Source organism: Rutilus rutilus (assembly GCF_951802725.1).
Source record: "Rutilus rutilus genome assembly, chromosome: 19".
Lineage (NCBI taxonomy): Eukaryota > Metazoa > Chordata > Actinopteri > Cypriniformes > Leuciscidae > Rutilus > Rutilus rutilus.
This window is the reverse complement of record NC_140232.1, coordinates 9,757,926-9,785,674: the sequence shown is the minus strand read 5'-3', so window position 1 is coordinate 9,785,674 and position 27,749 is coordinate 9,757,926. Positions and strand designations below refer to the sequence as shown.

Sequence of the window (27,749 nt, the reverse complement as noted above, 5' to 3'; positions counted from 1 at the left end):
ATCTACGGAAAGTTTTATACATGAGGCCCCAGGTGTAAAGAGTGATGTGTCTCAGCTGACCACTTGTGACAGGATCACCCACAACGCATTTCATTACTAGACGTAAACAGAATCTAAAAGTTTATTGTGGTCCGATTGAAGAAAAAAGAAAAAAAAGAAAAAAAGAAAAAAAAGAGGCGACCAAGAAATTATACAGAAAAAAAAAAGTTGCACCAACCTCCAAGTGGTTTCGACAGAAAAATTTGACATTGGCACAAGCCTTGCCCATAGGGGCAGTATACAAACATACATGACAGTGAAATGCTGAGGGTCAGCCCTGCACATGTCTGGCTGAGGATGTGAAGATAGTAATCTTGATTCCTTTCATGGTAAAATACTCACAGATGTGCAGACTCTGAAAATCGTTGCATGATGTTTGGAAATAAGCAAGACACAGCGACAGGCGATATGACGTCAACAACTCCAGACTGTTTATGTCATTCATTTGGTAATAAATGCGGGGTGTCAAGAGAATCTCTAGGGCCATCTGTTCCACTGTTAATGGTGATGTGAAAAGATACATTGTGAACAGCTACAGAATTTTTTTTTTTAAGGGGAACTATTATGCAAAATTCAAGTGTTGTGTTTTAGGATGTACCAATACACATAAGAGTCTCCATAGACTTCCGCCATCTGAGTCACTGAGGACATCGTGGTTAAATTTAATTTTCAAAGGAAATGTCACAATGAAAAATCGCAATAGTCTTATTCATTTGCGCCAATCATTTTGTGCTGGACTGCTTCACAAACAAGGGTCATTTCAAAGCTGGATTTTCAAAAAAGTTGATTCTGAAAGATGGGTCAAAACCAATGCTTTGTGCGCAAACTTCAGATCCAGACTAAGTAAGTATCACACGCCATATGTTGTGAGTCCTTCCAAATTGCCCTTTGAAAGAGCTTGTTGGCACTCTGTACAGCTAAAGTTGCTTAAACTAGTTAAAAATTGCACATGAACGCCCTTTGAAGTCGCCCACTTGAATGTGACGAGCTCGTAATCACGACTTCGGAAGTAGGAATTATGAAATTTCTGATAGCACGTGAAGGCACCAGGAAAGCATAGCTATGTCGTAATTTTTATCACGCCATATCTGTGTAATTCATAAACACGCATTATATGTTTGAACATATAAGGCTGAACACAGCTACTGACCGTTTCTGACATTTTCAGTGCGTAAGATTGTACTGCTTTGTTGTTGCGGGCCGGGAGCACCAGCTCATTTGCATTTAAAGGGACACACACACAAATGCGTTTTTGTACACCCCCAAAAAGTGGCCATTTTAACATGCTATAAAAAAAATTCTGTGGGGTATTTTGAGCTAAAACTTCACTTAACTTCACATTGGGGACATTAGAGACTTATTTTACATCTTGTATAATAGGTCCCCTTTAAGTTTAGTTTTGATGAGTTAAGTTAAGGATAAGTTTTGTTAGTTTGAAGAACACATTTTGAGCCAAACAATTAAGGTTTTGTCAAAATGAAAGTTCTTTTCAGCTTCAGAGGCAGATAGCTGGATAGCTTTGTGACTTGAAAGATAAAAATGCAGCTCTTCAACCTGAGTACATTTCAGCATTTCAGGGGTACTGAAGAAAGCTAATTAGCAGACACTTGGGGTCTCACAAAAGTCAGAAGCTCACCAAAACTCCTGGGAAAACATCTGGATGCCTGGCTGTGGCTTATGGCAATCAGACAACATCCTCATTGACTTCAGCTGTGCTAATAGTACCTTTGAGTTGTGGAGCACATTCCTGAATATTTTCTGCAATAAAATATATTAAAAAACAAATCTGCTTTACTCTTTTAAAAAACTTACACTAGTGTACAAATTTTAATGAAATTGATAATCCTGTTATGTACACACAGTGTGTAGATGTGTACATATAGCTCATTATGAGACAGGTGAAAAAGGGTAAAGAAAGACACACAATAATAAAATAAAAAAAGCTTGCATGCAAAGACCCTGTCTAAGATGTTTTGCCATTTGCCTCTTGTGCATACTTTCACCAGACTTTTGCAGACTCACACAGCAGTATGACATCGTAAACAGCTTCCTAACACTCTCTCAAGAGTATCATTACTGCTACAAGAGCATGTCTTGTCTATAAGTGTTTTTTTTTGTTTGTTTTTTGGAGTCAGCTCCCTGACATCTGTTTTCTTTTGTTGTCTGAACCAGAGGGAACATCAACCTGTGATCAGTGTTGTCACGATACCAAAATTTCAGTAGTCGGTACCAATATCAGTCAAATTTCATGGTTCTCTGTAATGCGATCATAGCATATTTTTTAACGGTTTAAAAAATGTATTAAATTATATGTAAATTATTAACGTTAATAATAATTTAAAGTAAATAATACATTAATTTGGAATACAGCCTTTTTATACATATTTATAAGCAAACACTGCTTCATAAAGGTTAAGTGAAAAGTCAGTAATAAAATAAATAGAGCTTTTATTCACATATAATTGATCAGCAAACATAAACAGAAGATCAACCGGTCTTGCTTGACACATGAGAACAAACCTCATTGGTTCTTGCACGTCAAAAGCAAGCATGCTTGGGCTTTCGTTTACCACAACTAATTTAGCACGCTAAATATCTCACGGGACAACTCAGGATTCTCTCCAAAGCCCTGTCATCAAAATCACTTGTTTGCTCCATCATTTAAGAATACAATATTTGATTATTGGTTTGAAAAATGAATTCATAGCTTTACAGACATATTTATTGATAAAGTATTTCCATCATTTGAGCAGGTACAAAATAAATACATACCTCTGTGACATAAAAAAACAAAAAACTTGCCGGTGTAAAACTTCCATTCTATCTTAACTCTCCAAACTAAGACATTATGGAAATTATACTTATGCGTAATCCCCACAATAAAGGAGGTATATCATATATGAGAAGCTATTTCAGTTGACAAGTACATCAACTTTAGAACACTTAAAATCTGCCTGGAAGGATGATTTAGGATTTGAGATTGCAAAGGGAAAATAGCAGGTAGTCATTAAACAGATACTGTATAGCTCATCAGTGTGTGCAAGACATGGCCTCATACAATTGATAGTAATACATTGGTTACATAAGTCTAAACAAAAACTCAAGGATATTTCCAGATGCAGCCCTTTGTGTAATGTGGCTTGCACCAGCATCATTAGCTCATACAATATGTTTTCAATAACCCAGAACAGTGTTTTTGTCAAGAATACTGCATAGGCTTCTTGATTTAGATCCCTTGATGGTGGCTCTAGGAATTGTTGAGTCAAATATAGTTAAAAACAGTGCAGAACATAGTATGGTTTCATTCGTCAATCTACTCTGGGTTTTAATATTATTTAATTGAAAAGCTACATTAACACATATGAAAAAGAAAGAATGGTGAAAGTTAAATTGGTCACATTAGTACAAGTAATAAGCAAACTAAGAAAAGGAATAAATTAACAAATAGAATGTTGAGGTATCCATTAACTCATTTTATGAAAAGAGGTTTCCGGGGTCTTGCCTTAATTGAACTGAAAGTTACGCGTCTGTAACTTTTTTAATCAGTGAATAGTTAGATAATTTAGTCTGAAGTATAGTACATTACATTGAAATATCTACATGGCATAAAGATATTAAGATATTATAAACATTAACATCATGATTGTCTGTAAAGCTCTTTTGAAATTATAAGTTATAAGCATAAGAAGTTGTTATATTTATAATTAATTATAAGAAGTTATAAGCCCTATACAAATAAAATCAACTTGGCTTTACAATAACAAAACAGCAGTTTCAGCAAAAGTATGGATCGTGGCTCAAGACAGGATTGATGACAAGGATGTCAATTGGAAAATTAAGCGGTCCGATTTATTGTGGTATATCACCTGAAAAAAAGTTAAAGAACCACTCTTTTAAATCTAATTTTTTAAATATAATAGCATCTCAAATAGTTATCTAGCACTTACTCCAATTATTACAAGTTTTAAGTACAAAATTAAAAATTAAAAGAATGGAAGCACATCTTCCTCTCACAAGTCTTCCTCTTTGATAAGAGGATGTCACACAGAAAACTACTTTTCTTTAAAAGAAAAGGTCAGAATATAAGATAGTGTATGACTTTACAGAACAAAGAGTCTTCATGCAATCTTCAGTTTACAAACAAACTCTGCTTGTGCAGAATGGAAGCATTGTGAGGTGCATTGCACACGTGTTGACGGGTGGGACCAGACAAAAAGCGGAGGAAATTTTTTTGCAAGGGGGAGAGGTTGGGGAGGGCCGAGTGGTGGTAGGTGGTGGGGGGGTCAATGACTGTGGGCCTGAGCAAAAGGGGAGGGCACAGCACACGTGAAAAAAATATTTAAGCTGCATCCGCTGCAGGCCCTCGGTGTGAGCAGACATTTGATTCTGAACTGAAGAGACTTGCCTGGAAAATATTCTACAGTTCTACACTTCATTCTAAAGAGTTCTTCTTACATTTTTCTTGTGTCACTGTAATCTGACAAACATTCAAAAGAGCAACACAGCCAGGATCGATCAACATCTTCCTCAAAGCAAGAGCACTCAAACTTTCTCCACACATAAGAATAATGAAAAGCATGAAGATGACGGCTACAGCATTGGCTCTTTTACTTCTAGTCCTGGGTCACGCGATGGCTCAGGGTGACTTCAAGAAGAACTTGGCAACAACCAAACAGGCAAAACCAGCACAATGCTGCGATGAGGTGCGCTCCCTGAAGGTCCAGGTGGCCAATCTGAGCAGCATGTTGGAAGAAATGAACAAGAAACAGGAGTCTGATCTTATGAAGGTTGTGCGGCAGATGATGGACATGGAAAAGCTCAACCAGCACCAAGAGGCCCGTGTCACAGAGGCCGAGAGCAAATATTCAGAAATCTACAATCGGATTGAAATCATGCAAATGCAGGCAGCCCAGTCTGCCCCACAGCAGAGCACTTCAGGTGAGTCTTGACACAGACAACTCAACATTTGCTTAGAAGACTTTTTTCAAGCACACACCATGTGTTATTCTACTCTCTGCAGGGTCACAGGTCACATATGCTGGTTGTTGACATACCTCAGAGTGTCAGTGATTGTCCTCTAAAGTCACAGGATAATGTAGCCCACCTACTTAGAATTTGAGATTTGCTATGTTAAAGAAAGATTGAAAGATTGTAAATATGGGCAATCATTCTATGTATAAGTTCATTCCCTGTATGTTCATTAACCAGGCATTATTCATTATAAAAATAAGCCAAAATCAAGCAAGAAATAGCAAAAGACTGTTGTTGTACTATTCTCTTCATTTAGACCATTTAATTGCATTTAAATTACATTGGCAGCCATTCACAACTCTCCAACTCTCTCCACACTGGTGGGTAATAGAGGGCTATTTCTGAATTCCCTGCAAAACTACATTTCCAAATTCTACTTTGGAAGCAGACCTCTACTTTGGAATGAAGAATAACAGCTCTATTATCATGGTACACAATCCAGTAAGCATCAAGATTACAGAAAAGTGTAGTATACTGTAAAGACAAGAAACTCAGAGAGGAAAATAAAAACAAAGGTTTGTGTAGTTTTATCCGGACAGAATGCTTTAATGTATTTAAATGGAATTCTTCAGACACACGTTTGGAGAAACTTTAACATAGTTGTACCCAAGCTGTGAAATGTCTGGGCAGCAGTTGGAGGTAATTAGTAGGTAATAATACAGGTTACCTTGTGCAGGAATGTCTGGCTTTCCAACAGTAGCCAAGTCACAGCAGGTAATGTGGGCTTCTTACTCTGTACCCACAAGAACAAAGGAGCATTTTTCCTTCAAAACTATTAGACTAATAATCTTTCAAACCAGAAAAACCTGTAGTTTTATACCCAATTAATTATTTGTCACGCTGTTTCCTTTTTACTAGCAGCAACCGCACACACAGTGAAGCTTTGTTAGGAATGTGCTAGTTTCACAGAGACACATAGCCTAAAGTCAGAAGGAGTGCACACTAAATTAAGATTCTTCAGTTGGTTTGAAGGTGGATCCTGATGGATCCCATTAGGTTTAAATCCTTTGTTTTTCAAAATCACCTGGTCTATGAGACCCTAAACTAAGGAATTCTCCCTCCCTTAGATGCAATCTATGATTGCGCATCCCTACACAGCAGAAACTACAAAATTTCTGGAGAGTATAAACTACCAAAAGATGACTTCCTTGGAACACCTGAACTAAATGTAAGTCTGAATCATAGTCTTCATACAAGAAGCGACTTCAATTTAAAAGAAGATTTGTCATTGATCCCCAGATTGTTTCTTCAGGTATATTGTGACATGGAAAACAATGGTGGTGGCTGGACTGTCATTCAGAGGCGCAAGATTGGTCTGACAAGCTTCAACCGTGACTGGAAGCAGTACAAGAATGGTTTTGGTACAATCCGTGGTGACTTCTGGCTCGGCAACGAACACATCTTCCGTCTGACCAGACAACCCACAGTGCTGAGAATAGAGATGGAGGCAAGTATGCACCAAGCACAACATTAGAATTAAAGTGGAATCACACAAAGTAACACTTCATCCTCATTAAAGGTGATCCTCATTAAGGAATATTAATCCATGAATAATGCTTAAAGCACGACACATTAAATGACACATTCTTTTTATATTCTGCTAGAACTGGGAGGGTAAGACACGCTACGCTGAATACGGCTTCTTCACAGTGAGCAATGAGATGAACAGCTACAAGCTTTTCATTGCCAACTACAGCGGGAACGCCGGTGATTCTCTGCGTTACCACAATAATACCAACTTCAGCACTAAGAACAAAGACAATGACAAGTGTGTGGACAACTGCGCACAACTGCGCAAAGGTAAAAAGAAACACCCACCAGACATGTTTCTGCTGTGCTAATGACCTTCATGTTTTAACCTTAACAGCTTTATTTCACAGGTGGATACTGGTACAACTGCTGCACTGACTCCAATCTGAATGGTGTGTTTCACCGCTATGGGTCACATTCAAATAATCCAGATGGCATCTCTTGGTATGGATGGCATGGACCAAACTACTCACTGAAACGAGTGGAGATGAAGATCCGGCCCCAGAGCTTTGTACCGTAAAGACTTTCCAAAACCAAACTTATGTTCCTCCTCACCACTAAACCTTGGGTCAACATAATCTACAGCTTAAACTAGGCAAACATTTCAGGGGAAATGCATTTGTAAAACAGAGTTTTGAGTATGTGAAAAAAGATGTTTGATTGTAAATTGCATTTTATACAAGGTATTTATCTCTTAAATATTTTTATTTTCTTTAGCCTTTTCTAGAGGATTTTATGCACATGATCATTAGGTACAGCAAGACTTAGCAACAAGCTGATGTAAGTCATTCAGAAAATATGTTAGATTTTTGTAAAATTATAAACAATTTGACAGTTCAGAAACATTACGGTAAATTCACTGGTAGAGTAAATGAACTGTAAAAAGAAAAATACTGAATGATTAATAAATTGTATTTTAAAAAAAACAAACATTTTTGTTATGTCTATTGTGTCTGCATTAGTGCAAAATGAACTAACACAGTCAAAATTAGTAGTGACATGAAACATGGAAAAAAAACTACACAAATTAATACACAAAACTTTACAAAACAACAGTGACATTGTCCCTAATTAGGTGTACTAAAAGTACTTGTCTGGACCTTCAAGAATGGCCACCCTATCCATTTGACTTTGTCAAGATCAGTTCACACTACTATAACAGGCTAAATAAAATGGAGCAAGCACTTTGGTTATGCAGATAGCATGGCCATAAACCTTCAAAGGGCAAACACAAAAATAAATAAAGATTACATGGAAAAAGCTAATAATGAGCAACCAGCAAAGGTAAAGGGTGAAAACTCATCAAGAAACCACCACAGCTATCAAACTAAGAACATAAATCCATTCATTCCTTGCACAGATACCCAAAACCTGAGTCAACATAAGCACATTCCACATGATCATTTTAACTGATGCAGAATCTCTGGGCATTTTGTGAGGTCCAGATGAGGTTACACTTCCAGGAACTGTATGGAAAAATACTGATCAAAACTCTGCATATAATCTAGTTTCTTAAAAAATATATTTAGTTAAAGTTTTTCAGTTAAGGGGTTTGCCACAGAAGCAGCCAAGCAGAAACTATGTGCTTGTAAATGTAAAAATTTTGTTCAACAGAGAGGCACCGTTTAACACTTAAATGCAAAGCAAATTTGATCATCATCAAGTGCAGAAAAAAAAATAAAAAATTACCAGAGCAATATGCAAATGAGCACTGCCACTTAAAGAATATAAAAATTATTTAAAGGCACAAAAGTTGAAAAGGAACCATTAACCATTTGATTACCCTCAAGTCATTGCAGACCCTTATGAGGTGTTTATTAATCTTGCAGATATTTTTCTTACAAAATAAAATAAAACAATAAAACCCAGAAGTAAATTTCAAAAGACAACATTGCATCTTATTTTACTATAATCACATCGTTATCATTTTACAAGCAAAAAAAAAAAAAAAAAAAAAAAGCACAATCACAAGTCACAGAAAACAAATGAGACTTTTTCTCTAATGTTCTCAGCATTGCTCAGCATCTTTATTCTGCCACACAAAATAATATTATACTGACAAAACAAACAAAACCAAACAACACCAAGGACCCAAGAAACAGACCTCAATCAGTAGCAGGACTGGCTCAGTCTTCAAAGTGTATTTGAAATTTCATGAGAATACGCCTTACCACCAATTCAGAGACGCATTATTTTGACAAAGGTGGACCAAATTAAATAAAAAACAGCAACAAAGCACCTTTAATTTTATATCAAGCACAACAAAGACAATAAAGGTGGTTTTGTTACTGCCAATCTGGACAGTATCAAATGTCTATATGTCTATATATGTCTATGTGGTGTTTTTATTATGCTTTAAGACAAACCATGTACAAATGCATGTCAACACCATTGCTGAGTATTTTCTCCTTAAAACTGCAGTCTCAAAAATGCGGTTTGAAGTTTGAAATTGCTGGCGTTTCTGACGTCACAAACTACCTTGTAACAAATCACGTCAACGTGTGATCATCAACAAGTGAATCTCTGAGCTGGTGTGAGTGGAGACGGGGCTAATTTGTATATTCATAGAACCGCTTATACTAAATGAGGCAAAGGTGAAGAGATACATTCAAGCTATTTTAAGGCATAAATAATTTTTCCAAGGAAAAAATATTTAAATATATCATTTTGATTATCGAAGATGATTTTATTTTTAAGTGATAAATTATTGACTACTATTGACTTTAAGGCATCAACGAGGAGAGAGTACAGTGTACAAGAGAGAGCGAGTTTGAACAAGATTGTTGAAAAATATTCTAAATATAAAAAATTATTTGTTAATGACCTGTACAGGGTATCTACAGGGTTTAAAAATAGATTTTTAGGCTTATAAGACCTTTTTCAAGATCTGCACAAATAAAATTAATACCGCATTGGGGGGAGAAGAGTGTTTATGGCAACATCCTAAACCATAAAATCAATTTTAAGGGGCATATGACCTTTTTAAAAACTCAGTGAGGAGAGAGTACAGTGTACAAGAGAGAGCGAGTTTGCACAAGAGATGCAGTTTACAGCTTTCTTATTCTTGCTTTTAACATTTATTTCACACTGGTCTTTTTTATGAATCATTACATGATTAAAACATTAAAATATAGAGAGAATATTATATACATGAATTTGGCAATTAAATGAAATTGTTAAACAAATGTTAAAAGTTAATTGTTAAAAAATATTCTAAATTATTTGTTAATGACCAGTACAGGGTATCTACAGGTTTTAAAATTTGATTTTTAGGCTTTTAAGACGTTTTTCAATATCTGCACAAATAAAATTAATTAATTAGGGGGGAGAACAGTGTTTATGGTAACATCCTAAACCATAAAATGACTGTAAAAATATATATAAAAATACTTTATAATAAATGTAAAGTATAAATACTTTATAAAAAATTAAATAGCTCAAACGTTGATCATGCAGGGCTGCATGTGTGTGATCATGATACATCCGCTCGAGCAGTAGAGGCAGCAGAGGTGTTTTGTTCTGGCTTTGCAGCTCATAAAGGCCAATTTTTGTAATAGCACCAATGCAACTCTAACAAATTTAGTTCAATTTTAATTTAAGCACTTTCAAGGACCTACGTTGGTTTTCACATTCTTTCCAGTCCTTGAATCCATGTATCAGAAATGAAAGTACTTTTAAATACTTTCAAGAAGCGCGTGAACCCTGAACTGAAAAAACACTGAAAACAATAACACTGAAATAACAGAGCAATTGTATGAGCTTTCAGGTGCTGTCTGACACAGTCATTGTTCAAACATGCAGAGGACATAAAGAGAATGTTTGCCAGTTTGGGAAATGTCATATATAATCTAAAATGTTTAGATTATACATGTGGCAGAGAAGCTTACTTCCTTGGAGGACAAATTGGGATATACTTTAGGTTTCCTACCTGATCAGAGATTCTAAAATTAGCGGTGAAGGGCCCTTTTGAAACTCAAGTTCCTTGTAGTGCAGGGCCTTTGCGTAGGCCCGACATTTAGCAGCTCTCTCCCCCAGCAGAACAATCCCATTGTCATCTCTCAAAGGAAGTGGGCCCTGACAAAATACAGAAAAGAAAGATTTTAGATATAGAAGAGATGAACTGAATGGAATAGCGTATTAAACAGGCCAAGACAGAGCATCTAGCCCTGAAAATGCTGGAATAAAACTGAACAAATGTACCATTCATTCAGACTTCAACACAATGAGATCATTCTAAACATGGAAAAGAAATGTAATCGTCCAAATGCGCAGGAGAATAACAAACTGTAGTGCTACTTTCAGGCTTAATCGTACTGTAAAAAAGAAATTATATATATTTTTTAACATGAATGACCTCTCTGGATAGGATACATAAATCAGGGTTCGTAAACATTTCTACCAATAAACTTTTGAGGCAAATATTCATGACCTAACATTCCATGAAATGTAAGTATACATGCAAAATAAGATTAAAAAATACATGTTCAAATTTCAAATCACAGCATATCTTAACTTATTAATAACAAGCTATGTAGTTTAATACAAAATAAACGCTGACACACAAGTAAGACAGTTAGATAAAATACTGTGTCTGACCCTCAGAACTCCACTATGTAGCAAATAATTAACATACATCAATGGAATAACAGTCAAGATTATATTTTCATTTCTGCAATTTACACCCAAGTACACTCCATGCCAGGGTCAGAAATGAACTTTTCCATTAAGGGGGCCCTTGCAATTGATTTCCAGGTTCCACGCAATTTTTATGATTACCTGCGTTGTCTTATGTCAAATGCTTAAATTTAACCAACTACTTAAATCAATCAGAATACTATAGACTCCTACCAATACATTTTTTATCATTAACAAAAGCCATCTTTACACTGCAAAAGTGGAACATAAGCTGCATCTGAAATAGCATAAATGTTTATTTACACAGATTGTTTAATGTTACTCATAAATTATACAATTAACAGGAACTCATTACAGGGTCATTATTGTCAATTAATGCTCTTGATATTGTAATAATGATTATTAATGTCGATTAATAGAATACATACAAATATTTTTGTGTTTGGGGAAACTGCACATCATATTCTGGCTACAGAGATAAAACAATCTATTTTAATGTGTTTTACGCATTAGAAAACAAAGACTTCACATAATCTTGTCAGCATGATGAATACCTATATTAACTAGAATAAACTGTATACAGAAAGGGAGCAGAGAATGTGACCAAACATGAGGCTGTCCATAACTTTGGTATAGCGCGAGTTTAAGCACTCTCACAAACACTCCTGTTAATATCACAGAAGCTAGCTGACTACAGCACGACATGAATCTCTTACATCGAATCTGCACTTTGTTGTTTATGATGGGAGGATTCACGATTTCTTTCACTCAGAATTCAGTCAGAGGGCACGTGCACTGAACAAAACTCTTCGTTTCAGCGATGACTAATCTGAATGCCTCTGATTGGCCCTTACATTCATAAGCTCAACCACATGAGTGATTGGTTATAATGCTCAACCCTGCAAAACGAAATCTGATGGAACGCAGTTAGATGGATTGAATGAACGTTATTGTATTTTGTTTAACCAACATTCTCATTTATAACATATATTCTATTCTATAAACATTTTGAAACTAATTTCTGAGACTTTTCCAAAACTTTCTGGCTTTATTTATTTTGCCAAAACTTTTCCAGGCCTGAAAATTGCTATTTTGAAATTCCATGACTTTTCCAGGTTTTTCATAATTGTACGAACCCTGAGAAACATCTTGCATTTAGTTTCAAATTTCGTTTTTTGAATTATTATTATTTAGGTTTTTTTTTTTTTTTTTTTTTTTTACCATAAAGAAAAATCTTCAAGCAGTAGCCTTCATTTGCAAATGATATTGAATGCATGTTCTTTTCAGGACAGAAGTGTCCTAACTTAAATGCTGTATTTATGCCTTGTTTTCAGATGTTTTAAAAAGCCTTTACTCTCTTGGCTTGTAGGGTTAGTTATTTGACCAAACGTACAATGTGGATCAGACGTTATGCCTGATGTCAAATGTCTAGAGACAATAGACTTCATTACTGACCTTATCGCTGTGCTCCATGAATTCTGCAAGATTGAGCAGCGTCTGTGTGACCTCAGCAATATCCTGAGAAGTCAGAGCAAGCTCAATACTGCGTATCAGTTCATCCTGCTGGTCTTCACTCAGCTCTGACCAGCAGGATAAGAATGCAGCATTAAAAAGATCCCTACAGAAAAGAGAAAATGCACACACAGGCTTTGATAATTGTGCAGGGTTATGTCCATACAATAGTCTACGTAGGTTTTTTCTGTGGTATTGTCCAAACAACATATAGCAAAGATGGTTGTGCTGCTATTTGAATGAGATGGCACTCTGCTGTCACACTGTCAACCTATCACTGCAGGTATGATTACAGATTTAACTGTCCCAAACAGCCCATTCCTGTCCAAGTTAACGGTTCTTGCCGAAAGAGACCGTACTCCCAGAATTAAGGCACAGAAAAATGCGACAAAAATAATGGGTTTCTGAAATGTTACTTTAATAGAAGAACAGAGACAGAGGAGGGAAGGTTTACCTGGCGAGTGGTATATATGTCTGCGCCAGAGACCAGCAGGAGCGCAGGGCAGGTGAGGATGATTCTTTTAGCAAGACCACACTGAGACGTCTCAACCACTCCAGCCAGTCATCTTTGGACACCTTTCTGGCTGCACCCCAAGCCTGCACATAGCAGAAACAGGACTAATAAACAGATAAAAGAACCACAAGAGCTCTGTTCTAGCTATCTGCCTCAAAGCCTACGACACAGAGAGCTGCCTTCTGGAACTGCATATGTGACTGATTTGAAATGCTCTATATAGACTCCAACTTCAACACAAAATGGGTCTGTTCACATAAAGTGCAGGGGAGATTTGACTCACAATTGATTACAATAGTTTGATGTTAGCATGTCTTAAAGGTAATTGTACATAATTAAGATTTAAAATACACAGAACTCACTCACTCACACACACACACATATACTAATATACACACTAATATATATACAGTGGTGGTCAAAATCGATGGCACCCCTGATAAATATGATAAAAGATAAAAAAATAAATCTGCATTGTTTATCCTTTTGATCTTTCCTTCAAAAAATTCGCAAAAATCTTTGAACCTTTCATTGAAGTAAAAGAATTGAAATTGGGGGGTAAATCACATTATGAAATAAATGTTTTTCTCCAAAACACGCTGGCCATAATTGTTGGCACCCCTAGAATTTTTTATGAGAAAAATATCTCTGAAGTATATTCCCATTAATATTTACATTTTTAAGCACACCAGGGGGACTAGGAACATGAAATTGTCCAGCTATGACTTCTTGTTTCACAGGAGTTTAAATATGAGGAAACACAAAGGCCAAATTCCCTTGCTCATCCATCACAGTGAGTAAAACCAAAGAATATAGTTCTGATGTGCAGCAAAAGATTGTTGAGCTTCACAAAATAGAAAGTGGCTGTAAGAAAATATCTAAAGAATTGAAAATCCCCATTTTGACCATCAGGGCAATAATTAAGAAGTTATAATCAACTAAAGATGTTACGAATCTGCCAGGAAGAGGACGTGTGTCTATATTGTCTTAATGGATGGTGAGGAGGAAAGTTTGAGTGGCCAAAGACTCTTCAAGGATCACAGATGGAGAATTGCAGAGATTAGTTGAGTCTTGGGGGTCAGAAAGCCTAAAAAAAATTTATCAAACAACCCCTACATCACCACATGTTGTTTGGGAGGGTTTCAAGAAAAATCCTCCTCGATCCTCCAAAAATAAACTCCAGCATATTCAGTTGTCAGACACGACTGGAACTTCAAAAGGGACCAGATTCTATGGTCAGATAAAACAGCAGATGTGTTTGGTGCAAACAGGGATGAAGAGTCCCCCATGCCTACGGTTAAATATACTGCTGGATCTTATATGTTGTGGGCCTATTTATTTGCTGGAGGTCCTGGACATCTTGTTCAGATACATGGTATTATGGATTCTAGCAAATACAAACAGATAAAAAATCAAAACCTGACAGCCTCTGCTAGAAATCTTATAATGGGCCGTGGTTGGATCTTCCATCAGGACGACGGTCCAAAACAAACATCAAAATCAACACAAAAATGGGTAACTGAGCACAAAATGAAGCTTCTGCCATGACCGTCCCAGTCCCCTAAACTGAACCATATAGAAAATGATTGGGGTGAACTGAAGAGAAGAAGCACCAACATGAACTTGTGAATCTGAAGGATCTGGAGAGATTCTGTATGGAGGAATGGTCTCTGATCTCTTGTCAGTTATTCTCCAAACTCATCAGGCATTATAGGAGAAGACTCAGATCTGTTATCTTGGCAAAAGGAGGTTGCAGAAAGTATTTAATAACAGGGTGCCAACAATTATGGCCAGCGTGTTTTGGAGAAAAACATTTATTTTATAATGTGATTTACCCCCCACTTTCAGTTCTTTTACTTCAATGAAAGGTTAGATTTTTGTGAATTTTTTGAATGAAAGATCAAAAGGATAAACAATGCAGATTTATTTTTTACAGCCATTTTCTATCATATTTACCAGGGGTGCCATCAATTTTGACCATGACTGTACTAATATACACACTAATATATATATATATATATATATATATATATATATATATATATATATATATATATATATATATATATATATATATATATATACATATATACATATATTTATATATACACATATATACATATATATACATATATATATATACACACATACACACACACACACAGTATAGTATCTTCTCCTCACAAAGGCTGCATTTCTTTGGTCCAAAATACAGCTAAAGCAGTAATATTGTGAAATACTTTTACAATTTAAAATAACTTTTCTATTTGAATATATTTTACAATGCAATTTATTCCTGTGATGGCAAGGCTGAAATTTCAGCATCATTACTCAGTCTTCAGTGTCACATGATCCTTCAGTGTCACATGATCCTTCAGTAATCATTCTAAAATGATGATTTGCTGCTCAAGAAACATTAATTATTATTATCATTGTAGAAAACAGCTGTGCACATTTTTTTCAGGATTCTTTGATTAATATAAAATTCAAAAGAACAGCATTTATCTGAAATAGAAAACTTTTGTAACTTTATACACTACCATTCAAAGGTGGTCAGTTATAATCTTTTTCTTTATTTTTTGGAAATAAATTAAAGAAATACGTACTTTTATTCAGTAAGGATGCATTAAGATTAAAAGCCAAGATACTCAAGCCCATCCATGGGAGAATGTTCAATATTTAGGCAACAGAAAACTGAGTAATGAAGGTAATGGTGGAGAGAATAGTGGAAAGACAACTCAGGCAACACATGTAAATGATTATGATGAGTTCATGAATCAGAGAGAACAGACAATCCCTTCAACAGTGTACCCCGAAAGACAAATCACAAATCTCTGATCAAGAAAAAAATATCAAGTGTGGTGTTGAAGACAGATGTAGCTATGTTTCAAACCATACAAAATACAAAAAAAGGATTTCAATGAATATGCTGGGCATGCCTTTAAGGGGACTCATTTCCTCCTAGTGCAAACAGTTCCCCATTCTTTACAAACTTAGGAACAAGTCAAATTTATTTTATGAAAGACAGTATTATTCAATTTCATCAATTTAATATGTGATAAATGAGCACTCAATCAACCAATACACCACAAACAATACCATTTTGTTAAAACATTTTTTTTTTTTTGTGAATTAGGACATTATAAACTAGATAATATATTCAGATTTCCAACAGTAGAGTCGAAGTTGATTTTACTGAGATCAGAATGTCTGATATTAATAGACTGGTCTGCTTCAATATCTACATTAATACCAATCTATTAATGGCACATGCAAATGTTAACACATCATTCTACAAACCTTCTGCAGAGCAGTTGTGCTGACGTGCAGTTTCTTCATGGGTCCTGATTCGACCGGGTTACTAACCAGAGTGTCGCTTTGATTACCACGTAATTGTCTATGCTGAAATATTAAAGGGTCCTCTTCCTCTTCCGCCAAAGTATAGCCCTGAGAAAGAGACACACAGGTCAGTAAAGACAAATCAAACACACACACACACACACACACACACACAAATCTATATTTGTGTCAGCTTGAAAAAACCTAAATGCCCAAAACTTTCCACAAATAAGGGACATGTAGGTCTTGAAACTCTAAATATAGTCAAATGTTCATTTTTTAACAAAAGGTCTACTGACCACTGATTTGTGTGATAATTTACTAGCAACATGCATTAAAAAAAAATAATTAAAAAGAATAAAACTCTTTCATTCAATTTCCCTCATTCAAAAAGAAGTAAAAAAAATAAATAAAAATAATAATAATAATAATAATAATAATAATAGTAATAATAATTCGACAGCAAACAAACAGTTTCATGTTATACTGATTTTACACATCAAGCATTTCAAACATATGAATAGTCATCTATAATCTCTATAATCAAATCTGTGCCTTCATCCTTTAAAAAAATAATGGGACACCAACTATTTAGGTTTTGTTGGCAAAAGGAGGCAGAAATATATTTGTAATTATACTGCGGGGCTGTTGAATACTTGACTCTGATTGGTTGACGAACATTCTAAGGTGTGCAATTATTTTCCTGGAAACACACGGCTAAAGTAGTTCCAGGAAGGGCTTGACCGCATTACAGTTCCATTTCACTTCGCCAAATTATTTCAGTTATTTCAAAAGTCTTTACAGCCTACAACAGCAAAAAGAACCAAAACCCAATAAAAGCAAATAAATATAACAAATAGGACAATAATGACAAAAACAAACACATATACTTTGTGTCAGCTCTGCCCCGGGACTTTATAAAAAAATTATAATTCTCAACTGAAAAGCTACATGAGGACTTACAGCTTTGCTATTAGTAGAGACGCTGCTGCCGAACACTGTTAAGTGCTGCACAGACTGAGGTAATTCACACACACTTATTAGAGATCTCTCTCTCTCTAATAACTGCATTATTCTGCATATTAATGGATTAAGTCTCCATTACTAGCTCTAAAATGATGTTTTGGAATTAGCAATGGAGGCTTGAAATGAGATGCATAAGTAATTAGACTAACACACAAAAGCGTTTTAAGGACAAAAACCTAACAAATTTCTCGAAATAAAACATCTGAACAATGTGTCGTAGGCATAGTATAAGCTGAATAATTGACCTTATTTACATCTCGGGTGCGTATAATTTTCTAATAATTTAACGGCCTTTCTTCAATTGTTCCTTACATAAAACACTTCTTGAAAGAGGGGCAAGAACCTTTCTTTTACACCAGCATTACATGTTGGTAATTCTATGCCAGTAGGAAAAACCATACATCTCAAAGCCAAAGACAAGATTGGATATGGATGCCAAGAGGCCACGTGCTGGAACAGGAAGTCTGGGTTCACTAGCAAAGAATGAGTGGTGGTTCACACTGGGGGCCAAATACAGGAAACGGAGGCAGGCTTCTCCATCAGAACACAAGAGCTGGTTTGTTTCAGACAAGTTCTTCTAACAAGAACGTGACTGAATAGTCATCAGGGACCTAGTTTATGTCGAATTTTTTTTAATGTTTTTTGCAAAGAAATATTATATCCACAGACGTGGAGAGGGTAGGATGCTGACCTTGACAATTCGACAGATGAGCACATCGTAGCGCTGGTGATTGATGCGATGTTTCAACATCACTTTATTAACCATAGGAATGAAGATCTGGTACTGTGAAAGAAATATGCAGAAAAAATATTTTTAATACTAATATTCATGTCAACACAGCACAACTATTATGCTATGAAACATACTAATTTATTTAAAAAGTTCAATATTAATATAAATATTAACAAATGAAATTAAAACAATAACAAAGCCTTCAAGTATCAATGAAGTAAATACTGCTTCATGGTTTTAAGTAATTATTCAAGACAAGTTAACAGCCAGTAAAAAAAAAAAAACTAAAAACAAAGAAAAAAAGAAGTACCACATGTGTACTGATTTAAGTCATTATACTCAGTACTAGCATTGTAGAAATATTTGTATTGTTACTTCTTTTCATTTTAGCATCAACTTGGTGGCAGCACTTCTCACATGAAGAGGAAGAAAAGCATACTGGATTTATTTAGACTAAAAAGCTTTTGAGTATTGGGAGTGAATGAGTGCACATGTGTATACATGTGACTAAACCCCATCAACTAGGAAGTACACAAATAAAGTGGTGTTCCTCTAACACAGGAAACTGAGGATTGTGGCCAGCAGTGATCAAAGGAATCAGAACTTGTGCCTGGTGCTCATGGTGGCCACATGTTGACTGGTAATTTTAAGAGGGTTTTAAGAGGAATGGTTAAAGCAATGACCTCATCCCTCTCTCTGATTGGAAACGTCTTTGTGCATTAGCGAGACACTAGGGAATACTTAGAAGGCTACTTCAGAACATCAGTTAATGACATACAACTATGAGAATTATGGCAAAAAAAAGTTTAATACTTTATTTCCAAACGATGAGGACAGCATTACAGATCCACTCCCCAGACTTGAACTAGGCTTTAAGATTGTACCTTTTTGCCAAGCTGAAAGACTAGTGAGGACAGCGTGTCCATGGAGGTGCTCCGCAGCTCTGGAGTAACGTCGAGTGCACGCACAATGGGGTGAATAATTCTGGAAGCATAATCCGTGAAGTCTAAAGACTCAGTCAGGCGATCTAAAGTCTCCAAGGCAACCCTAAACACCAAAAATAAAACAACCAAATGTTCTTTAAAACATTTATTGGCATTTTGTTAATTAATTGTAAAATAACAAGTAATAGACTGATATATCGGCCAATATTTAGACATTTTAAAAATACTGGCAGTAGAAAACCATGTTGTCTTGGCTGATTTACAAAAGTGAACATTCCACCAAATGTTTTTTTTTTTTTTATAAAATCAAAACAAAAAACAAATTAAGTCAAATGACAAAAATAAGTGTTTATCCCTCTTTGCGTGTTGGTCAAAAATGACCGAAATATATATATTTTTAATTTCAATGAAATTAATGTTCTATATTTTAGTCCGATAATGTTTTTTATTTATTATTTTTATGGTACTAAATTATATTTATATATTTATAATCCGTTTATTCACTTTTTGAGCATAGACCTGAAAATTTTATTTCCAACTTAACTGTCGAAACAAGAGGATAGAAAGGAGTAGTGCCAAACATTAGTTCCAAACTGATGAGTGATATCTTCTTGTGGTGCGTAGATCCAAAAAGAAATCAAAAATAAGAAAAAAGAGATAAAAACTTTACTGTCCAGAGGCCACAAAGTGCAAAAGTACAAATAAAGTGCCGTAAATCTTGAATGCTTTAGAGTAAAGACTTAAGTTTGATCTCTTTTCAAAGACGACACTTGGCAGATTATTGCTCAAGTGAAAAAGTTTTTAAAAGTGAACTTTTTTGAATTTTACATTTATTGTTATGAAAAATGTGCACAAATACTATTTAAAATTTTTAAATGAAATATATTTACATTTTCAAAAACATGTTTTACTCTAAAACTGTGAGAAAATCAAAGCCATAAATCGAAACAAGTTGTGTTAAAAAATTTGAGCCTGATTTTTTTTCAGGACCATGCTCTCTATATTGCCATTGGCAGCCGAATAGCTTTAAAAAATATATTTGTATCAGTAAAGGAGACACGATCTAGTTAATTGTTTGAGGTTTTAAAACAGCCAACAAAATCAAGCACATTAATAAAATACAATCCGTCTACCTTTCTCTTAAAAATTCTTTCTTAAACTCAGCCCAGTACTTATTCAGTAAAACAATACAGATTCTTGTCTGTAAAAAACATTTTACTGAGAGTATTAGCAGAGTAAAAGCTGGCCAAAGCCACTTTGTTAATGTGATCCTGTATTCATAGACTCTGGGGTTACCTGATTCACATTCGTTCTTACCACTGCTGCGAAAACACTCTCACTACCTCAAATGACCTATGCCCACATTAAGTCAACATGAAATCAAAATTAAAGACATTTACTTCAATATTATGTTCTTGATCTCATTGTTTATCAGTGAACATTATTCAAAAAAACTAAAACAAAAAAAATCCCTGAAACAAATTTACTTCTTTTTTTTTCACAAACAGCAAAATAACTATTAAGGCCTTTCTTAATTATTCTTTAATTAACTATTTAACTATTCAGGTGTGGCTCCAATCTGGACCATGCTCTCACCAATTCCCTAATAATTAAAATCAAGCCTACATTCTTGGAATCAATATATTCTGTTTAACTTGCAAACATTTCCTATCACAGTAATAACATGGGTTGCAAATGGCGGTTCATGTTGACCTGAAGTTGAGACTTGTTGATACTTTTATAGATAGTATAGCAAATTAAGTAAAAAAACAAAACCAAAACAAAAAACACTGTTTTCCACATTTCATACCAACTACTGTAGCAACATATACAGTAGTGTATGTTTACTTTCACTACTCACTGGTTTGAATAACACTTGTTTAAAAAGAGCTTGAACAGAGCAGAAGATTTTCACACTGACTTGCGGGCCTGCAGGGGGACATCGGGGGCATCGAACAGTTTAACTACGGGAGGCAGCAGTAGGTGGAGGTAGTCATCCAGGTTAGCTCCAAACAGCTGGATGGCCATGAGCAGCTAGGACACAGAAGGAAGAAAACTGCCTGAAAACTGTGAAACTGGTGCATCAAGACAAACAGTAAATCTCTGTAAAAAATGGTTAAATACATCAGAGTATTGTGCATTATATATTGTGCTATATACATAGCACTTGGCACACAGTAAACCATGATATATAAATCCATTATAGAAATTTGTAAAAAAAAAAAATTCAGAGTCATCTACATCACAATGAACACATTAAAGCATTTGTTTGAATCCTATAGCAAACCACTAATCACAAATTTCTTTATCTTTTATCCACAAATGAGGAACACAAGATTTCCTTATATGCAATTATATTTATATGCAAACAAGTGCTAATAGGAAAGCTTAACAGCATTAGAAACAGTACCTACAGTGAGTAAGGTTTAGTGGAAGGTCAGTTCTACGTCACGGATGTCACACAACTTCTAACAAGCTTACCTCATTTTGTGAATGGACGCTACAAACCAGTACTAAAAAACGTAATTTACTTAAAACTTAATTTACAACAAATTTCCATATTGATATGAAATGTGACTTGAAGATAATTTTCCATCAGCAGTCACTAAAACAAAACAGCAAACAGGTTTATACATTTTCTTTTTTTTTTAAAGATTCAAAAAGAGAAATGGCTATAAGGAGGCCGTCTTTAGAATAAACCCTTTTTTCCCTTTTTTTAAAATCAAAATATTGCCCTTCACACGGTCAAAATATTGCCAGCGCAGCTCACATGACTGACTGAGCTTTTGTTTTCTTATTCGGCCCATAACAACTGGTAGGCAGTTTAAGAGCTCCTTTAGGGTGACCTCACTGCTCCCAGTGATGCAGACGGTAGTTATGGGCTCTACAGGCGTGCAGAGAGAAGACTCATGTGGATGTAGGAATTACTGAATTACTTGAGTGGGATTTGTGGGTTTGGCCTGGAGCTACACACATCTGTCAGGAGCTGAAGACTGGCAGAGAAGATGTCTAATGATGAAGGAGCTCAGGAAAGCTCTGATATTCATTGACTTTTTTTAAATGTGAAGGGGGATTGTATGTATGAATGTATGTATGCATGTATCTATTTATTTATATTACATGTCTGGAATACATGAAGCATTGTCTGCATAATAATTTTAGTATAAAACGATTTTCTAGTACTGTACATCTGCTAGTTACATTACACTTCATCTATAATCAAATTCATCAGTGATAGTGGTCAATCAATATACAGTTTCTGGTGGAGATACTGATATCTTGATATTCCAATCTCTTAGAGTGGAAGAAGGCCGATATAAATATACTATTTCATTATAGAGAGTAAATAACACATGCTGCAATGATATTTGTATTTATTTTAAATAACATGTTTGTCCAAAATTGTATGGGGTTAGAATTGTTGCATTATTCCAAATAAATAGATTGAGATTCACAAACAGATGTAAAGAGATTCACAAAAATGTATAAAACTCAAAATAAATAAAATGAGATTTGCAAAAATATATATATATATATATTTACAAATGTGTTTTATGTCACAAACACAACTCTGGTATTTATTTGTGAACCGTTTTCTGTGCATTTGTAAATCGCTGCACGCATTTGTGAATTGCTTCTTGTGCATTTGTAAATCCCCTCACGCATCTGTGGATTTTGAAACACTTCTTGCGTCGACGTGCAGACAAATCCACAAATAAGTGGACTCCACCCACCGTTTTCTCAAACCCGTCAGATAACGGACACATTGAGCTGACCAATCGTAGCACATTCTCGCTACAACCAATCACGTTAGACTTTACACTCCAGGCGGTAATTGAATCTGATTCATTTTCAAGATATTTGCACCCTTGAAATGGGTGCACAGAAAAGCAGTTCACAAATAAATGCCAGGCAGAGTTGTGTTTGTGACATAAAATACATTTGTAAATATATTTATTTATTTGCAAATCTCATTTTATTTATTATTGTGAGTTTTATAATTTTTTGTGAAACTCTTTACATTTATTTGTTGATCTTAATCTATTTATTTGTGAATTTGATCATTTTTTGTGAATCTCAATCTATTTATTAGGAATAATGCAACAATTATAACCCCATAGAATTGTTGACAGAACTCTCCTGACCCCACTGAATTCACACAGATGGACTGTCACGCACAGATTACACATACTTTTGTACAATATGCACACTTCAGAGAATCTAACAACTGGATTAGCAGAAGTTTGCAATGTTCATTGAGTAAAAATATTTATTAGATATTCCAAGACTTCTTTACATGAAATAAACACTAATGTACAGAATGACGATGGTATATGAGAAAGATACTATAAATAACAGAAAGACAAACTTATTTTTTTTAATATACCGTTTAGTCTGTGGATATTCAATAGTCTGTGAATACAAAAAGGATGCCTCCTAAACTGTTCTGAAATACAGGTTATCAGATTACCTAAATACAGACAGAGGGGAAGGTTTGTTGGTCGCCAGAGGAGCGCAAGGTTTAGATCACAAGGTTTAGATGAGATCATCTGACACCCGAAGGTGAACTCAGCACATATTGAAATAATGTGAAACAGGTGGCACAGACAGCAGACACAGAGTGCTTACACACATTAAATTACCGTAAAGTACCATAAAATATCCATATTGACTTTTTAGGTAAATCCATAATGTGTTTAGACAAGCAGCAGAATTCCGTCTTTTTACTGTTAAAATACCATTTCACACATCAGAACTAAAATACCAGTAAACTCTGTTATATCAATCAACAGAAATGATCTTTAAATGCTGCACTGTTTTCTTCATCTGCCTGGGTGAGGAGAAGTGCTTAAATCTCTGTCTAATCTGGCAACACTGTTTGACTTCTTATTGACAGGCGTAAGGGGCTCACAGAACAATCTTTTTCTTTTAAAAATGAGACACTATATATATATATATCATTAGTTTTTTTTTTATGGGGGGGGGGGGGGGTAGTAAATGTAACTTTGCTTTTCTTTTATTACATAAAGCTCACTTGAATACTTTGATACCACAGCAAAAACTACTAGCCTAATTGATAAAGTTCAAACATTTTTAAAGACAAGTCAGTAATAAAATAAGAACAAATACACATATTAAAAGCAGAGATGAATACTAAATAACAAATAACAATACCATGTGTATCAATCTAGAACATTTTTGATGCATTGGTGAATCAATTATTCCCCAAACCTATTAAGAAGCATGCTACTTTAACACTCATCTGAATATCAGTGTATGCGTTTACCTTAATGGTGACGCTACGTCCGGGGCTGTTGTCGTGCATGAAGACTCGCAGCATATGTGGGATGAGTTGTGGCAGGTAGAGTTTGAATTCTCCACCTAGAGCCACCACTATCTGCTCAATCAGCAAAATAATGGTGTTCTGCATGGGATTATTTGGAGTCCAGTATTCCTGTAGAAGAGAAAACACCATATATATATATATATATATAAATAAATAAATAAATGTAACTATATATATATATAAATAAATGTAACTATATATATATATATATATATATATCATATATATATATATATATATATATATATATATATATATATATATATCATATAAGTAATATTCTGTCTTGTCACTTAAAAAAAAAATATATATATATAAAACCCTAACCCTAACATCATTCAAACTGCAAAGTGTTAACTTATATTTGTGTACAGTAGAAATAAAACAACATTGTGCTTTTGTAAAATAAATTCAAGCAATCTGCAAAATGGCGCTAATTTTAAAATTAAACTAAAATGCTCACGGCTGCACGGGCATTCATAACGGTGCCATGGCGAGGAACGAGCAGAACAGAGTCAACGTTTTTTAGTTCATTCCTACTTCCATAGGAATTCATTGAAAAAATAGCTCCTGTAATGTTATGTTACTCAGGGGTCTTTCCTGGCTCAAAATGAGGCGGAGGTGGTAAAATCCTAATAATGTATTTTAATAATAAGATAATTAAATTTGTATTTTTTTGTAGATCACCATATAGCCTAATGTGTTTCCCACATTATTTTTGTGGGTGGAGCTTGGTACCTCTAGGGGGGTCCGGGGGCATGCCCTCTCGTAAGAAAATTTTGTACATTTTAAAGATAAATTCATTAATCTGGTGCACTTTGAGTCACCCGAATCCACTGTTAAAAATTAATAATCCACCTGCAAACCACCCATATTCTTTGATTTAGATATCTGCATCTGATCATCACATTAAAATTATTCAAATTCTTAGTGTTAAGCATGATAATATGGTAATATCACACTGAAGTAGGCTGATTTAAAATGAACATTTATTTATAATAAAAGATTTAAAAAATGTATTTAAAATATTTATTTTCTTTTGGCAAAATTGCATTTCCTTAATAGCCTAAACAGAGGCTTTACTCCCTTCAAACTTAAATTGTCAATGTTTCATTACACCACTGTTTGAAAACACTCATTTTTTGTACGTTTTATTAAAGGGCATTTTTCCCCTAATTTTATTAAATGTTTGCTCCATCTTTCATTTCAAATTCTTAAATTTGATCAATATATTCAATTAAAATAATAAGACACTAGGCTGTTACCAATTAAATTAAATAATTTACATTGAAAAATTATAACTATTAAATGAGATTATTTTAAATATTTTTTAATATACAAATAAAGGAATGTTGAAAAGAATGATACTTTATGAAACTAAACCGCCAGTAGGAGGCGGCAGGCGACCGTCTTAATGAGCGAGTCATTGAGTCATTCATTCAAACGATTCGTTCAAACGGCTGATTTATTCAAAATGAGGCAGTTTATGAATGGGTAATTGAATCTTTGACTCAACCGGTTCGTTCAAAACGCTGAATCATTCATTAATGAAACACGGCTGAGTGTTGCTGTGAGATGCGCTATGGTTCTGCTGTGATCTTTGTTTGGAACTATTTTCGCTGCTGAAACAGAACAAAAAAAGTCATTGCGTGTAAAATGTAAGTGACTTAATTTAAACTATTTGTTTATTGAACTGTTATGAAATCAGTCTCGGTTTCAATCTTGATGTCATTCAGGCTAACAGCTCTCTCGTGTAGCCTAGGCTATATATTGTTTCTTAACTATAAAATGTTATAAATAACTGCACGAGCCTCAACAGCGCAACACTGTTACCGTCAGTACATTAGGGAGGCCTATATTATTATCAACTATAGGCTATCGCAAAGGTCATATTTCATTATCAATAGCTGTTTATGTAATAAAATCTGAATCATTCTGGCGATTCGATGCTTCACTTGACGGACATTAGGTCCGTCAGACTGGAGAAATTTTTGCGGTAACGTGACCAGAAATATTTAAGACCTATCGAATCTGAATTTAAGACATTTTTATACTTTTTAAGGCCTTTTATTAGGAAAACTTTATTTAAGACATTTTAAGACTTTTTAAGGACCCGCGGCCACCCTGACTATAAATGACATTATTTATTTTTGGACTAAAAAAACATTCTGGATGTTTTTAAACTTAAACAATTATTAAATTGAAAAAAAAAAAAAGAATAAAATGGGTTTAGTTCTGATATTTGTATCATTTTATATAGAATTTTTCCTTTTTTGACATTAATAATTTCGCCATAGCAAAACTGTTGAGATATTTATTATCCGTTTACAATTTAGCATCTTTAATGTATTTTCATCATGTTGAAAAAGTTTGGTGGGAATAAAATAAACCACTTAAGAGGAGTGGGTAAAAATTCAGAGGCTGATTTTGCAAAGAAATCCACATTCAAACCAAAATATTTGACTTCCCGATGCTCTGAGCTAATGACTGTAAATTAGAAAATTGTCCGACTCGATGAGACCAATATGCGTACTGATTTTTGTGACTGTACATAAAATTAACCCCCCCACTTTTGTCAAAAGCATTTAGAAAGTGACACACTTCCTGCTGCCAGTTGGTGGCGCTATAACTTTGACTCACAATAGTTACATACAAGTGATCAGCCTCTTACCACGAACACACTGCTAAAGTTTCATCAAGATCAGTTATAACACTTCGTTTTTATTTTTTCTCGCCATAAATTAGTTTCCTCGCCACGGCCAAACCGTTTGAGATATCAAAAACCCGTCCGCAATTTAGCATCCTCAATGTCTTGAATTCATGCTGACCGAGTTTGGTGGCAATTGAAAGAATTGCCTAGGAGGAGGACATCAAATTCCAGAGCAAGCGTTCTCCAAACAACCCATAATAGACGACTTCCTGTTGGGCTGGCGTAAAACTTGACCGAGGGAAAGTTGTTCAGCCCGATGAGATCTATACGTGTACTGAGTTTCATATTAATTCATGCATGCGTGTTTGATCTATGGACCAAGTTTTCAGACCCCGTTCAAGGGTGAAAAATCCCCCCACCCCTTACACATACAGAGACAGAGAGAGAGA

At 34.9% G+C, this 27,749-nt stretch overlaps 2 protein-coding genes across 2 annotated transcripts in view; one reads left to right on the top strand and one right to left on the bottom strand.

Moving 5' to 3' along the window:
* The window catches only part of mtor (mechanistic target of rapamycin kinase), a 222,836-nt gene that overhangs the window by 119,571 nt on the left and 75,516 nt on the right, over positions 1 to 27,749 (bottom strand). The window contains exons 21-28 of the mRNA XM_084388404.1: positions 24,591 to 24,758; positions 21,225 to 21,337; positions 19,244 to 19,406; positions 18,318 to 18,410; positions 16,562 to 16,708; positions 13,202 to 13,344; positions 12,691 to 12,853; positions 10,529 to 10,674 (exon numbers count right to left, since the gene is read on the bottom strand). Coding sequence (XP_084244530.1) covers positions 10,529 to 10,674; positions 12,691 to 12,853; positions 13,202 to 13,344; positions 16,562 to 16,708; positions 18,318 to 18,410; positions 19,244 to 19,406; positions 21,225 to 21,337; positions 24,591 to 24,758 — 1,136 coding nt within the window. The remainder of the gene's footprint in view (positions 1 to 10,528; positions 10,675 to 12,690; positions 12,854 to 13,201; positions 13,345 to 16,561; positions 16,709 to 18,317; positions 18,411 to 19,243; positions 19,407 to 21,224; positions 21,338 to 24,590; positions 24,759 to 27,749) is intronic.
* On the top strand, positions 4,408 to 7,518 carry angptl7 (angiopoietin-like 7). Its single transcript, XM_084390443.1, has 5 exons — positions 4,408 to 4,977; positions 6,138 to 6,238; positions 6,323 to 6,517; positions 6,675 to 6,870; positions 6,951 to 7,518. Exons 1-5 carry the CDS (start codon positions 4,608 to 4,610, stop codon positions 7,118 to 7,120), a joined length of 1,032 nt encoding a protein of 343 aa, XP_084246569.1. The 5' UTR covers positions 4,408 to 4,607; the 3' UTR covers positions 7,121 to 7,518.

Bases quoted from the DNA above. Each gene is read 5' to 3' on its own strand.
- angptl7 (XM_084390443.1), top strand. From the start codon at position 4,608: ATGAAAAGCATGAAGATGACGGCTACAGCATTGGCTCTTTTACTTCTA. The intron at 4,978-6,137 runs GTGAGTCTTGAC...TCCCTCCCTTAG, and splicing joins CCCACAGCAGAGCACTTCAG to ATGCAATCTATGATTGCGCA. The intron at 6,871-6,950 runs GTAAAAAGAAAC...TTTATTTCACAG, and splicing joins CTGCGCACAACTGCGCAAAG to GTGGATACTGGTACAACTGC.